We start from the raw sequence: 16,422 nt of genomic DNA on the forward strand, positions 1-16,422 counted from the left end.
GCGCTGGCGTCGGTCGATGAGCCAACGGCCGGCTATGTGTTGCTTTGTTCGATGACTGCTATTAGGGTGATCTCGCTCTGGATGATGACGGGACAACGGGATAACTGCTGCGCGGGGGCAGCGATGATTTCACCTCGTATCGGCTGATACGGATGATGACGCGCACGCCACGTGGCTTCTTAAGCCGAATTCACGGGAGATAGGTCTCAGGTAAAAAACCAAACTATAGAGGAAAAAAACCGAACTAGAACCCGGAGGTACAAGACCGAACGTCTGTCTCGCACGATAGCTCGACAAAGAGTGACGAACCGTGTATTGTGGCGTAAAATTTTTGGTTGAGTGTTATCTGTTTAGATGTACGCTAAATAAATGAATTGAAATGTGGATTTCCTGTGGAAATTCGATTATTGTTTTGGGGAAAATCGGAAGAATATGTCTTGAATTTTCGGATGAAATCGCTGCGGAAATTCGGATGAGATCCCCTTTGAAATCTCCTAAATTTCCTCGAGAAATTCATCTGAGAATTCATCCAAAATTTAACGAGAAATTTATCCGAAATTTCACGAAAAATTTATCTAAAATTCCACTGGCGGTTCATCCGATTTTCAACAAACAAAAAATCATCCAAAATTGCAATGAAAATTCACCAAAATTTCCACGGAAATTTATCAAGTGTCCAAGGAAATGTTTTCAGAATTCAAACGATTTTTTTTTCAATTTCCCACGGAAAATCTATTCAATTTCTTATATTATGAGAAATTCATCAAAATGTTAACGGAAAATTCACCCCAATTTCCACAGGATATTCGTGCGAGTTTCCAAAGGAAGTTCATCCGAAATTCCACAGGAAAATTTATCTCAATTTGCCCTGGAAATTGCGAGGGAAAATACAATAGAATTTCGACGGAAAAAATATCAGAAACTTCACAAGAAATTATATTGAATTTCTACGGGAAATTGTTCCGAACTTCCAAAAGAAAAAAAAATCATCCAAATTTCTAAGACGAGAAATTTACGAGAAATTCTGAAATCCCACGAGAAAATTAACAGAGCCTCCTAGGTAAATTCATCTGAATTCATCTAAAAAATACTAAGTGGAAATCCGAAAAAAAAAAATCCCATAGTATAGTGCATCAAAATAATTTCCCGGAAAAATTCAGTAGAATTTCTAGCTGAAATTCAGAACTATGTCCTTGAGAAATGCAGAAAATTCTCAGGGTCTATTTCCACGGGAGATTTGTCTGAATTTCTAGAGCAATTTCTTCTATTTCTAAAGAAAATTCACCCTAATTTATTCGATTGCCAAGGAAAATGCTTTTTAATTCTTCTAAACAATCAATATTCGAGCAACGCCTAACAATATACCCTTTGTCATCAACAGAGTTTGTTACTGAAAAATGCACCTTGCAACAAGCCTTTATCAGAACCCGAACACAATATGACAAGAATCATTTGCCTTGCATGCTGTGACATTTCCGAGAATACGATCGTTGTCATTATTATGTCCGACAAAAACAAAGCTTTGCCATTGGTTCTCGGTTCGCGCGCGCATCCAAGAAAAAATGATTCCCTGCATTTGAATTTCCATGAAGAACTCGAACTCAATTTTTACTTGAACCTTCGCTGATTTTTTTGGGAAAATTCCCCAGAATTTTTGATCTAAATTCATCTGAATTTCCAAGGGAATAGGCCTTACAGATAAAATCTTCCTGGTGAATATACGGGAATTTCTTTCAGTAATTCACGAGTAATAACTACTTTTAAAATAACTACTTTTACATTTTCACGGGAAATTACTTTTTTTCGGTATTCCTCAGGAAATTTCTTTGTATTTGCTCAAGAAACTTTTCTCATTTTTTTGAAAAAATATTTTGTTTTTATCTCTTAAAACTCTTTTGAATTTTATCGAGAAAATCTTTTGAATTTCCTCGAAAGATACTTCTTGATTTTGAGATACTGAGATACGTGAGATACTTCTTGATTTTTATGGGAATAAGCCTTACAGTGAACAATCTTCGGCTGTTTTAGAGAGCAGGTCGACAAAACATTCACCAAATACAACGTTTTATGAAAGCTTTGTTGAAAATCTTTTCTGTCATGCCAGTTTGGAAAAGTTTGCGATAATGAAAAGCCCCAACGATTCCAGAATCAATACACTCAGACAACTTCCATAGGAACATGCAAACTACTGAGGTCCACCATCTGGCCAAAATGAAAATGCTGACAAGTTGATTTAAAGAGTGAGGTTAAGCGACAATTTAACAGTGAAATCGATTGCCAAAATTTAAGTGGTGGCTCACATTCCGTATAATCTGTTTAAGAGAAAACAAAAGGATACGGGAGAGCTAAAACCATTATCATCCCCGATGACTGTTCCAAATATGCTGCATAACACTTGCCGACAACATTATTCCAAAGAATTGATAATCACTACACAAAAGCATGTTGAAAATAAAAGGTAAAGGTCACGAATCGTATTCTCTTTTCTTCTTCAAGCATACAATTTTATCCATCCGCTACGTATTAGCTCGAGACACGGTGGCGTGGAGCATCACATCGAGTCAACCCGCAAACCCATTATGCAATACTACGTATTCCTGTTTGCGTAAAAATAAAGAAACGGAAGGATCGAAAGCAAACGAGGAAATTCAACCCCAGTTTCGCTTTTAACGCAACGACAGTAGATGAAAAAAATAAATAAATAAAATATAGAGCACTGGATCAGCTGATCCGTAGTTCGACGGAACTTGGCGTTTGTTTTGCTTCCATGCGAATACCCACATACCTAAATACCGATATACTACCGGCTGCTGGTTGGCACTGCACAGGCGATTTAAAATCTGCTCACGAAGAAATAGACGGAAATGCGTCTATTTTCACTCTCAATCTCGCCCGTTCGAAACCATGCATGTCGGCGACGACGGCGGCAACAATAACAGCAAAAACAGCGATTTAGGATCGGATTCGAAATTTTGGCAATTTCAATACAAATGCCATACGTTGGCGACGGCTGCGGCTGAGGTTGGCCAAAGGGGGGTCATGAGGCCGATTGGCAATGCCCGCGCGTAAACTGGATCAGTTGGAAATGATATATTGGCCAGTTGGTGCCGGAGCCGGAACGGTTACTACCGTCGTTGTCGTCGACTGACAGGGCGCCGCGGAAAAACAACGGTGCGCGGGTGGATGCCACATGGAAGCGAGATTTATATCGTTTTCACTTTCGTTGGGCCAACTTTGCGGAATGCGACGTCGTCATCGTATATCGTTCCTTTTTTATGGCCGTCGTCATCGTCGACGAGGTACGACCAAGCTCACCGAGAACGTAACATGAACGGGGTCGGTGTGGCACGGCGGTTGGCACCCACACTCACTGTCCCGCTACAAAGTGCACGTCGTTACCGAAGTTGCGGATGGTATTTCAGGCAAAAGCTTCGCCCCCAGTCTCGATGATATATTGGATTTTATGTAGGTAAGGTACCTACCGAGCGCCACGCTGGGAGTAACGACCGAGTACGGTGCTCCATGAATAATACACAACCAGACGAAGACACACACTGCGTACCGAATTTTCTGGTGAACTACATTGTTCATTCGTACAGAATCGCCGGATACTACACTAACTGTGTTTTGAAATGCGAAATTTCAATCCTGTTGTGCCGGTACCATGGGTCGGGTGTTCGATGACGGGTGCGCGCTACACGGATCAATGGTTCTTGGATGGCGAGTTTTCCTATTTCGACAATTCTTTGATCTGTGCGGAACAGTTTGATTGAGTTAGCTTTCGAATCAGTTCTCGCGGACGCAACGCAAACTATCCGTCTAAATTAAATTCCGGTAGACGTATTTTCGGTTGGCAGCGATCGATTGAATTTCATTTATAGACGATGAAGGCATCAGTTTGTTGAATAAGTTTGGAATTGATATGCAAGGATGCGTGAAATGGATTATCTCTGGCATTGTGAATAATGGTCGCAAGCTTCTAAGATAAATTCTAAATTTAGAGCTCTGATATCATCGAAAGACTTTTTTTTGTTGTTGATCTAATTAGCGTCTTATATTTAAGGAGTTGAATTGAAATCAGAAACTGAACGATTTATGCTTATTATCGCTTTAGATATATTTTTTTCTATGTTTTCAGCATAATAACATTTTGCATTTGTTCATGTAGATTTAGATCAAATACAAATAATTCTGGTCTTTACAAAAAATAAGCTAAAGAACATTTGACGAACAGGGCAGATTCAATTGGGATTCATTGAAACGTGTGGTAGGGCATATCCTCGTGACTTTGTGTACATCCAGAATCAGTCTCCTACAAGGTCAATATTTTAAAGAAAATCAGTATATCAATCTACTATTGGAAATTGAGCCACCCAATGCAATAAATATGAGGCATTCTACTAATCTTTGACAAGACTATTTCATCTCAAGAATAAAAGTTTGTCGTGAAGATTCAGAAAAATTATCCCATGGAAATTCCAAAGAAGGACACAGAGGTGAGCCAGCCTAGGGATGCAAGCCTAAAGAAGCATAAAAAGGAGGGCAATTCCAAAGATTTTCTGTTGAACATTCCGAAAAATTTAAAATGGAAATTCCGACGTGTTTCCCGCCAAAATTCCAAAGAAGTTTCTGTGGAAATTTAAAAAGAAAGTTCTCCATACAAAAAAAGTTCTCCATACAAAACATTTTTTCGAATTAACATTTAGTTGAAAGGATATTTAGTCGAATGCAAATTTAGTCAAATGTTGAAAGTGTTTAGTCGGTAATAGGTAATTAGTTAAATGGTCAATAGATTTTTGATACATGATTGTCAAGATACATGAATAAACTGATTAGATGAATTCAATGGGCTTGAGGAAGTTTAATCAGCAGCGGAAGAAACGAATACAGAAGCCAATAAGGATTTTTCATCTGAGCTAACAGACATTTCTGGATACCGTAGTGGATTATAGAAAAAATAAAAAATAAATAGCAAAATTTAAGGTACTGATAGTGAAATTGCCTCTATTCTATTTTTCGGCACATGGTAAAAAAAAACAATGATATCAATGTTATTTTGCCAATATTTCATCATAGTCGGCTTTGGAACATTCCGTTGATAGACATTTAGTCTAATGACATTTGGTCAAATGACATTTCGTCGAAAGGACAATTAGTCGAAGGGACATTTGGTCGGATGGACATGGTTATCATACTATTTGCATTGATACTCTATTTTTCACTCAATATTTATACAATAATTAGATCAGTATAAAATTGTTTTCCAACCATAATTCGTTAATTATTAGCCGAAAATTGAATTTAGTCCGAATGGTCATATGACCTAATGTCTATTCGACACAATTTACAATGACGAAACATCTTTCGAGTAAATTTATTTTGACCAGGTGGTATAGATTCATCGTAGTCGGTGAGGAGTTCACCAAAGTCACTATGCAGTCAGGTATATTTTCGGCGTTTTCGTATTATGTATTATTTTTATGAACCCATCATTCTGTAGACAATATTGGAGCAATATTTATGTGACTTAACAACGCAATCAATCATTTATGTTTTCATTGATATTGACTAAAGTTATTCTCTTTCAAATAGCCGTTCGACGGAACGTCATTAGACTAAATGTACCAAGATTATTAATTAAAAAATTTGCTTTCGATCAAATGTCCTTTCCAACAAACGTCATTCGACAAAATGTACGATGATTCTTCATTCTAAAATCTAATTTCGACTAAATGTCCATTCGACCAAATGTTCATTCGATGTAGAGTCCTTTCGACCAAATGTCATTCGAGAAAATGTCTTTCGACGAAATAGTATAGATTCTTCAGCATGGTCTTGCTTATCAGCAACGCATTTTCCCGCACCGCTAAGGAAGACCTCCCAGTATATGGAGAAAAAGCCTTTTTTCGAAATTTCAATTGCCACTTACAAATCCTTTATTATATCTGGCAGACGGACCGGATACAAGTATCCGGAGTATCTCCTCTTTTTACTTTGTTAGGGGCAGACGTTTACATGAATAATCCTTTATTTCTTTTTTTCGCCAATACCAAGAAAACGTATTTATTTAAAGAAGGCATTATTGTACCACGCATAAAAAATCTACTCATCCGCTTATTTTTCGTTGCAACAAAAAATAAGCGCCAGATAATCGCCTAAGAAAAACATACCTGCAGCAAAAAAAAACTACACTGATAATTTTGAAAAACTGCCACGTGGCCTTGAAAAAATATCACGAAATTATTTGTACCGAGCAGACCCTACCATTTAAAGAAGGCCTTACTTCTTTTTTCGCGTTATACCAGGCAGACGCATCCATTTATAGAAGGCATATTCCTTCGCCTTATACCGGACAGACGCGTTATTTTAAAGAAGGCATTATCAACTCCTTTCTACTCATACCGGGCAGACGCATCCATTTAAAGAAGGCATTACCCCTCCCTTCGCCTTGTCCCGGGCAGACGCGTTCTTTAAAACAGGCATTATCAACTCCTTTCGCTTCATACCGGGCAGACGCATCCATTTAAAGAAGGCGTTTTCCTCCTTTCGCCTTATACCCTTCGCCTTATACTGTTCTTTGAAAGAAGGGATTATCAACTCCTATCGCCTTATACCGGACAAACACATCCATTCAAAGAAGACATTATCTTTCCCCTTTGTTTCTACCGGGCAGATGCGTTAATTCATAGATGGGACTACCTCCTTTCTTTTCTTTTTGCAAAATTTGCAAAATTGCAAATTAACTAAGCGGAATTCCAAATACGTTATGCGTGCCCCGTAATAAAATGCAAGCTTTTAAGGACCAATGAAGCTATCGAAGACCCAGAGACCATTTAACAAAATTTGAAAAGGATGTTAGAACATCAACGGATTGCTGGGCTGCCGTAATCTGAAAAAGTGACGTATGCGCTAAATTACAACATACATGTTCTCCATTTTTCTGTTGAAGAGCTCAATGAGTACTACTCGTGAACACCATTTTTGGAAATTGGCGTATACGTCACTTTGCAGATTACAGCAGTAGACTTCTGAGGTAACACCATAGGTTATAATATTTAAGATCCAGACTTTCGGATGAATCTGAAACATGACCAACTTGCTCAAATACAACAAAATCATGAAGACTGACATCTCGCAAGCGAGAATTTGGAAGTGATCGAAAATTACCATTTTGTTCAGAAGCCTACAATCCCAGAAAATTCCGGAACACGTCCAAATTGTACAAAACCCACAAAACAAGCTACATCGATCTTGCTTTGTAAAATCATGAATCACTAGCGAAGTTCTACATTTAATAGAAATTCCAACAAACAATTTAAGCCGAATAAGCATGTTTTTTAGCTGAAGAAAACTACTTTTGGCTGTACAAGCGCTTTGCCCATTTCTAATGCTTGTTGGGATGGTCATTTTTCTTGGAGGGTCAGGATTCTAGAAGATTCAAAGACATGTCCAACTTAATCCCCAAAAATGAGCTCGATCAATCCAGTTTTGCAGAATCAGGAAGTTTGAGATGTCGGAAGCAAGATTTTACATCTGATCAAACATGGTCACTTTCCCAGGAGCATCCGGATACCTGAAGATCTTGAAACATGTCCAACTTTGGCACGGCAAATGCTGGGTAAAGCGTACCATTGGTACTTCGCGTACCTGAAGGAATAAAATAGACCCAATCTTGCGGTCCTTAGCCTCTTACCCAGCAACTCCTATCCCTACCTCCCCGCGGTGCTGGCCGGGATACGAGCAACCTTAGGGAAGATCGGGTAATCAACCCCGGTGGGAACTATGGTCGTATGCTGACAGGGAAGGGGGGGGGGTGCTCCTCTCTAGAGGTGCAAATCTTATTGAGCGTCTGTTCTCCATGTCAGGATCGGCTCACAACAGCGTCTGTTCTCCATGTTAGGGGCGGCTGATCATCGTCCGAGTGCCAGCGAGGGACTCTAAGTAAAACTGTGCACCATGGTCCACCGGGAATAAGGAGGAATGGTCCTCCAGAAATTTATAAGGTTTAGTGTCAGGCCATGCAACCCAGCCTTTAAAAAAACATACGCAACGAACAATCAACATGAGAGTACGGACCGGAACCATTGCAAAGACCACTGCGATGAAAAGGGACTAGCGATTGGAAACTCGGTTCGTGGAACTGCAAATCTCTCAACTTCCTCGGGAGCACACGCATACTCCCCGATGTGCTCAAGGACCGTGGATTCGGCATCGTAGCGCTGCAGGAGGTTTGTGGAAGGGATCAATGGTGCGTACGTTTAGAGGTAATCATACCAGAGCTGCGGCAACACACACGAGCTGGGAACAGCTTTCATAGTGATGGGCGACATGCAAAGGCGCGTGATCGGGTGGTGGCCCGAATGTGCAGGTTGCAGGTTGAGGATCAAAGGCCGGTTCTTCAACTTCAGCATAATCAACGTCCATAGCCCACACTCCGGAAGCACTGATGATGATAAGGACGCATTCTACGCGCAGCTGGAACGTGAGTACGATAGCTGCCCAAGCCACGACGTCAAAATCATCATAGGAGATTTGAACGCTCAGGTTGGCCAAGAGGAGGAGTTTAGACCGACTATTGGGAAGTTCAGCGCACACCGGCTGACGAACGAAAACGGCCTACGACTAATTGATTTCGCTGCCTCCAAGAATATGGCCATTCGCAGCACCTACTTTCAACACAGCCTCCCGTATCGGTACACCTGGAGATCACCACTGCAGACAGAATCACAAATCGACCACGTTCTGATTGATGGACGGCACTTCTCCGACATTATTGACGTCGGGAAATATCGTGGCGCTAACATCGACTCTGACCACTATCTGGTGATGGTTAAACTGCGCCCAAAACTATCCGTCATCAACAATGTTCGGTACCGACGACCGCCGCGGTACGACCTAGAGCGACTGAAGCAACCTGATGTCGCCACTGCATACGCGCAGTATCTCGAGGCAGCGTTGCCGGAAGAGGGTGAGCTCGATGGGGCCCCACTTGGGGACTGCTGGAATACAGTTAAAGCAGCCATTAACGACGCAGCGGAGAACAACGTCCGTATATGGGACGAAGTCGACGGAACGATTGGTTCGACGAAGAGTGCAGACAGATTCTGGAGGAGTAGCACGCAGCGCGGGCGGTCACGTTGCAGCAAGATACCCGGCAGAACGTGGAACGTTATAGACGGAAGCGGAGACAGCAGACCCGCCTTTTTCAGGAGAAGAAACGCCGCCTGGAAGAAGCGGAGTGCTAGGAGATGGAACAGCTGTGCCGTTCTCAAGAAACACGCAAGTTCTACCAGAAGCTCAACGCATCCCGCAAAGGCTTCGTGCCGCGAGCCGAAATGTACCGGGATAAGGATGGCAGCATCTTGACAGACGAACGTGTGGTGATCGAAAGGTGGAAGCAGCACTACGAGGAACCTTTGAATGGCGCTGAGGGTACAGGCAGTGAAAGTCAAGGCAGCGGAGGAGATGACTACGTCAGTTCAGCGGACGATGGAAGGCAACCAGCCCCCACCTTGAGCGAAGTTAAGGATGCCATCCAACAGCTAAAGACCAATAAAGCAGCTGGTAAGGATGGTATCGGAGCTGAGCTCATCAAGATGGGCCCGGAAAAGCTAGCCACTTGCCTGCACAAATTGATAATCAGAAACTGAGAAACTAAACAGCTACCGGAGGAGTGGAAGGAAGGGGTTATATGCCCCATCTACAAGAAAGGCGACAAACTGGAGTGTGAGAACTTTCGAGCGATCACCGTCCTTAATGCCGCCTACAAAGTGATATCCCAGATCATCTTCCGTCGTCTGTCACCATTAGTGGATGAGTTCGTGGGAAGTTATCAAGCTGGCTTCGTTGACGGCCGCTCGACAACGGACCAGATCTTTACTGTACGGCAAATCCTTCAAAAAATGCTGTGGATACCAGGTCCCAACGCACCATCTGTTCATTGATTTCAAGGCGGCATACGACAGTATAGACCGCGTAGAGCTATGGAAGATTATGGACGAGAACAGCTTCCCTGGGAAGCTTACCAGACTGATCAAAGCAACGGTGGATGGTGTGCAAAACTGTGTGAAGATTTCGGGCGAACACTCCAGTTCGTTCGATTCGCGCCGGGGACTTAGACAAGGTGATGGACTTTCGTGCCTGTTGTTCAACTTTGCGCTAGAAGGTGTCATGCGGAGAGCCGGGTGTAACAGCCGGGGTACGATTTTCAACAGATCCAGTCAATTTATTTGCTTCGCGGATGACATGGACATTGTCGGCCGAACATTTGCAAAGGTGGTAGAACTGTACACCCGCCTGAAACGTGAAGCAACAAAAGTTGGACTGGTGGTGAATGCGTCAAAGACAAAGTACATGCCAGTGTTACGATAGACGGGGATACCTTCGAGGTGGTCGAGGAATTCGTCTACCTCGGATCCTTGCTAACGGCTGATAACAATGTCAGTCGCAAAATACGAAGGCGCATCATCTGTGGAAGTCGGGCCTACTACGTGCTCCAGAAGAAACTGCGGTCAAAAAAGATTCGCCACCGCACCAAATGTGTCATGTACAAGACGCTAATAAGACCGGTTGTCCTCTACGGACATGAAACATGAACAACGCTCGAGGAGGACTTCCAAGCACTCGTAGTATTCGAGAGACGGGTGCTTAGGACCATCTTTGACGGTGTGTGGCTGCGAAGAATGAACCATGAGCTCGCCCAGCTCTACGGCGAACCCAGTATCCAGAAGGTAGCTAAAGCCGGAAGGGTACGATGGGCAGGGCATGTTGCAAGAATGCCGGACAGCAACCCTGCAAAGATGGTGTTCGCTTCCGATCCGGCAGGTACGAGACGACGTGGAGCGCAGCGAGCGAGATGGGCAGACCAGGTGCAGAACGACTTGGCGAGCGTGGGGCGTATTCGAGGATGGAGAGATGCGGCCTCGAACCGTGTATTGTGGCGTCAAATTGTTGATTCAGTGTTATCTGTTTAGATGTAGACTAAATAAATGAATGAATGTCCAACTTGTAAAAAACCTTCCAAAATGAGCTCCATTGATCTTCTTTTGCAAAATCATGAAGCTTTAGCTGATGCAAGCGATGTTTCCGGAACATGTCCAGCTTCTCCAGAAACTATCAAAATAAGTTCCATTGATTTTGATTTATAACTGTTCCCCAGAGCAATTGATCTTATTTTGCAATATTATGTAGTTTGAGATGTCGCATAAATATAAAAACTTCATAAATGTTCAAAAGCAGCAATTTTTCCGAGGGGCACCATTCCGGAAGAATCCGAACAGTCGCAAGCGAGGATGTATAAATAATCAAGAAGGCCCTTTTCTCCGGAGGCACTATCCCGGAAGATTCCGCAACATATCCAAGTTACCCAGGAGCCCTCAACATTAGCTTCATTGATTTTGTTTTGAAAAATCATAAGTATTGAGATGTCGCAAGCGAGACTTTATAAATGATCAAAAATAGACATTTTCCCCGGGGGCACTATTCTGGAAGATTCAGGAACTTATCCAACTGATTCAGAAAACCTTAAAATGAGCTTCATTGATTTGTATTCGAGAGATGGGTGCTTAGGAACATCATTGACAGCGTGCAAGAAAACGGTGTGTGGCGGCGAAGAATGAACCACGAGCGCGCACAGCTCTACGGCGGAACCTAGTATCCAGAAGGTAGCTAAAGCCGGAAGGGTACGATGGGCAGGACATGTTGCAAGAATGCCGGACAGCAACCCTGCAAAAATGGTTTTCGCTTTCGATCCAGCAGGTACGAGACGGCGTGGAGCCCAGCGAGCAAGGTGGGCAGACCAGGTGCAAAACGACATGGCGAGCGTGGGCACATTTGAGAATGTAGAGATGCGGCCTCGAACCGAGTTTTGTGGCGTCAAATTGTTGATTCAGTGTTACCTGTTTAGATGTAAGCTAAGATGTTGTTTTTTTGCAAATTGTATATCTTTCGGATGCTTGATTTGCCGAATTGTCACATGTGCTTTACGGTTGTATATCCACAGTCAAGCGAGCCCGTGGGTTATATTCCACGTAGGTTTACAAAGTTAATGGAAAATACCAAATACCTGCGTGAAAATCGACTCCATTGTACGAAACATGTTAGTCAGTTTGGTACACAATTAGGGGTTCGTCCTCTTATGATTTCAAAAAAATATTAAGGAAACAAGGAACCCACGCAATTTTTTTTTCCAAAAGCATTGTTCAACAAACGAAATTCTAATTTATTAAACAATAAATTATAACGTTTAGTCACAACCTTCCCATCACAAACCTTTACAGTCTCATAAAAACTGTAATATTTGCATCGAAATTCTGTCAATTTAGAATTAACAGGGCTGGTAGCGATGAATGCCGTTCAAAATAGTGACTTTAGTGACCAGCGATGACAAAAAAGTGACCAAATAGTGACTTTTGTATGAAGTTTTGAACCGGGTATAGATCTGCAAGTTGCATTAGCATTGTAACGGTATAATTCGTGGATAGCAAGCTAGTGATCTATTTTCGAAATCCTTATCTAGAATGCTATCAGAAATCAAGAAAAGGCAAAAAACATCAAAAGCATGAGGGTTACTGCTACTGGCCACGCCCATCTTTATCGTAAAGAGGGAGAGGATGGAAGCAAGAGGTCATTAACTGCGACACTCTCATAAGTACCACGAAGCTGGATATTAAAGATGGTATTCGTTGCCCGGTGTTGAACTTAATCTAGAATTAAAAAATACCTCAATAAAGAAATAAAAAAAAGGTGGTATTCGTTGGATCAGCCAGAAACTAGCAATGTGACCATGGTGGTACCTCATATTGAGTAACACACCACGAGAAGTTATCTACCGGGTGTCACGGGAACGGGTAGTGAATTACAAGTTGTGTCACAAAATAATTACAACTTTTTTTTTGTTTAATATGAGCTCGAAGATTTCTGTATAAAAAGAATGATATGAAATGATCTAATTGATTCCTAGCTGGTGAACTATTTGGACTCGCGAGGCTTATAAATCTTTGGTAGGACCATTTGTTTAAAAAATATAAAGTAATTAAAATAATAAAGAAATTTAAAAAATACGGAGTAACCTGTTATTAAACTAGGGTTTAATAACAAATTTAAATGAAGTTTCTGAGATATTGAACTCGACGTGGCATTCAGATGAAATCCAATAAAACGATGGTCTCTTATTAGAAATCCAGAAACTCTATTAAACTTTAATTTCTAATTGGCAGACTTTAGTATTAAAGTTAATTAAAAATGGGTGTTGAAAGGTTAAAAAGTTAAGTTAAAAATTGAAAAAAATCTTTTGAATCTAATTATTTTTTATTTTATCTCAGATTTTAAAAATCTGACCAATTCATTCACCTCGATTTTTGGATATCTATTCTTATAACCAAACACTTAATCTTTTTATAAAAATGTGATATTTCTGAAATAATTTCAATCAAAAAGTCTTGAATTTAGTAGCTTGTGCCAGAATTACTTCTGACATAACTCGCTCTATATTTTTTTTCGCGACTTATCTCGAAGGAACGCATGGCAGATTCAACAATCATGTATGGATTTAACAATCATTCAATAATCATAATGTACTTATCGCTCATTATTCTCCCTGACGTTGAGAAACATATACATCATTGTCATGTGATGAAATTGAAGCTGTTCCCTATCTTTTACACCGAAGGGTTTTGACGCTTATCAACAGACGTGGTTCTGGTTCCAATATTCCTCAGTTCTGTACTCTTTACTTGAGGTTAGCCTTTCGCATTTTAACAAATTCCATTCGTGAAGAAAAAGATCATAGTTGACATGAATCGGGAATAACCTCACGATTTTCACAACACTCTTGGAACTTCTTTGGTGCATATTCCAAGATTTTATATATTGCTACTAGATTCACATTTGATTTGGTTTGGTAGTAGAAATTACGAATGATTCTTATTTTGAACTTTTTTACAACAAGCAATGCAAAAATAGTGACTTTAGTGACCATTTTCCGAAAAATAGTGACTAGTGACTTTTGGATGCAAATAGTGACTTTTTAGTGACTAGACTCAAAATAGTGACCAAGTCACTAAAAAGTGACTCGCTACCAGGCCTGAATTAACCGCAGCATAGATTCTTGCCGGAATAAATAGTTTCAAAATAGTTGTAAACAGTGAGCAATTTTTTAGTGACTTGCTTGAAAAAAGTGACCTGCTACCGGATCTGATATAGGGTATCGGTAAGTATTCCGGCAGGCTATTGCACTTCGGCATTTTTAACATTAATTTCAACTAGCTGCACCGTAATTTCTCGAGTTAGTACACACAATTACGGAAGAGTTTTGGCAAAACAATGCAATGTTTCTATCTTTGGTTTGGGTTTTGAGCCGAGAATGAGACCCTAGCGAGAATTGAATACCATTCGTGATCCTACACCCAACTGGTGATTGTTAGATTATCTAACAATATTGTGTAAGAACCTACCAAAACCTTCATAAGAACTTAGCATATGCGAAAATGCTAGATTCTTATACACATATTGTATGAGACCTTACAATTTTGCAAGCTTGCAATATTTGTTTGTGAGCTAACATTATCTTGTATAAGAATCCACATTTTCGCACATGCACAGTTATTATACAGGTTTTGGTTGGTTTTTATTTACAGAATTGTTAGAAAATCTCACAGTCGCTGGTTGGGCGTTTGTGCATCAAAATAAAACGTACTACCGTCGTCGGGGGTGACAATGGGTCAAATGAGGGTGAGAATGGGTCACTGTTTCAACTACTTACAATGCTTGTAGAATGGATTGAATGTATCCGAGGACAAGAAGACTAAAATATAAGAGACCTTTTTGAACGGTTTTGATCTATGACCTCCAGGCTGCCGGTGAGAGCGATGACCCATTCTCACCCCCCAGACCCATTGTCACCCCCGATGGCGGTATTACAAATTTAATTATTACTTGCTATGTAGGTTTCCAAAAAAGATCTTGCAAGAGAATTCACAATGGTCTTCTGATTTTATATTCAACGGATCATTATTCAGATTTGCAAAACCGAGATAGCAAAAAAATGTAAAACCCACTATATGCATGTTCTTGTTTCAGCAGAAACAACGATTTCCTTCGCTATGACTACATGTGAAGCGTAATAAAAAAGTAAATATTGTTAACGCCCAATATAAACTACAAAACAACCCCGCATCGAAATATCTCCGGGCTATTCCCTTATTAGGCAACTATCCTACCGACAATGTTGCATGCGATTGAGCTCCGCTGTTCTCGAGTCCAATATGCGTGAATGAATTGGGTCTGGCAGTTCTATTGCCGGAACGGATTTGCCCAATTCCGAACCGACTACAAACAGTCCCCAATATAGCGCTAAACGCAACAAAACAAAAAAACACCATCCACTCACCTGGTGTGGAGATTGTGCGGGCTGCGGAGGTTGCGGGGACGGACTCGGGCCGGACCCGTGATGGCCCGGGCTCTGCGGTGGACCGTGCGGCGAGGGAGGTAAATGTGTCTGCTGCTGTCCACCTGGGCCCGGACTTGCGGCCGGCGATGGCCACGACCTTACTGGCTCGTACTGCAAAAGAAGAGAAAGAAAACGCATGAAAAAAATATATACATGGGATGAATTCAAACAGTAGGGAAAAAACTCGATTAGCACACATCGCAGTGGTTTTTGTGCGCGTAGGTGCACCACCACGGGACCACGATTGCACCCGAGTGGAAAAATAACATTGCACAAAACCGACACTGGTGATAATGGTCATTGCCGGATCGATGTGTACCCACCGAGCGGGTGCGGAGCAGGGTGACACCGTACTTGTGAAGAAGCGATAAATATCAAAACGATATAACCTCCCGAAGTCGTTGTGGAATGATATTTGAATCAATTATTTAAAAAATACAATGACTTGAATACGTTTACTCAAAAGCCTTACATCTCAAGTGTTTGTCATCCTATAGTCTTTCATCTTTGTATCCATATTTGTTGAATTTATTTGGATTTTTACTGTTACTATTTTTCAAGAGAATTCTACATTATGTCCTGCATTAGGCATTGTTTGTTATTATACTAAATTTGAAAACCTAACGATGTGGCAAATCTACTTAGTAGCATGAGAAGATTATTAAGTTACTAAAAAAAATAATCCATTAGGAGTTGTCATATTTCTATTATTGTATTTCTAAATGAATTGATAAGTTAGTTACACGAATTAAATGACGTTTTTTCCTAAACCAAGATGAATCACCCTGGCGTGGAGATTGGTATCGACTTTTTTGACCGAAACTGCCAAATGTTTAGCGCGGGGGGATGCGTGCCTAGGGAGCACTCGAATTTATTGCTAGATGGTTAGCTGGTGCCGGAGCGAGAAACAGAACGGAACAAATTGAATCGCAATCCAATCAATTACGCGCAAATGCACGGAGGGTGAAAAGTTG

The 16,422-nt window shown here is 41.2% G+C and overlaps 1 protein-coding gene across 3 annotated transcripts in view; it reads right to left on the reverse strand.

Annotated features, from left to right (window-relative positions):
• LOC134221373 (trithorax group protein osa) overlaps nucleotides 1–16,422 on the reverse strand; it is a 535,812-nt gene that overhangs the window by 376,613 nt on the left and 142,777 nt on the right. For all 3 annotated transcript variants that reach the window (XM_062700565.1, XM_062700566.1, XM_062700564.1), the window contains exon 4: nucleotides 15,389–15,559. In XM_062700565.1, coding sequence (XP_062556549.1) covers nucleotides 15,389–15,559 — 171 coding nt within the window. The remainder of the gene's footprint in view (nucleotides 1–15,388; nucleotides 15,560–16,422) is intronic.

The sequence above is a fragment of the Armigeres subalbatus genome, chromosome 3, assembly GCF_024139115.2.
Source record: "Armigeres subalbatus isolate Guangzhou_Male chromosome 3, GZ_Asu_2, whole genome shotgun sequence".
Taxonomy (NCBI): domain Eukaryota; kingdom Metazoa; phylum Arthropoda; class Insecta; order Diptera; family Culicidae; genus Armigeres; species Armigeres subalbatus.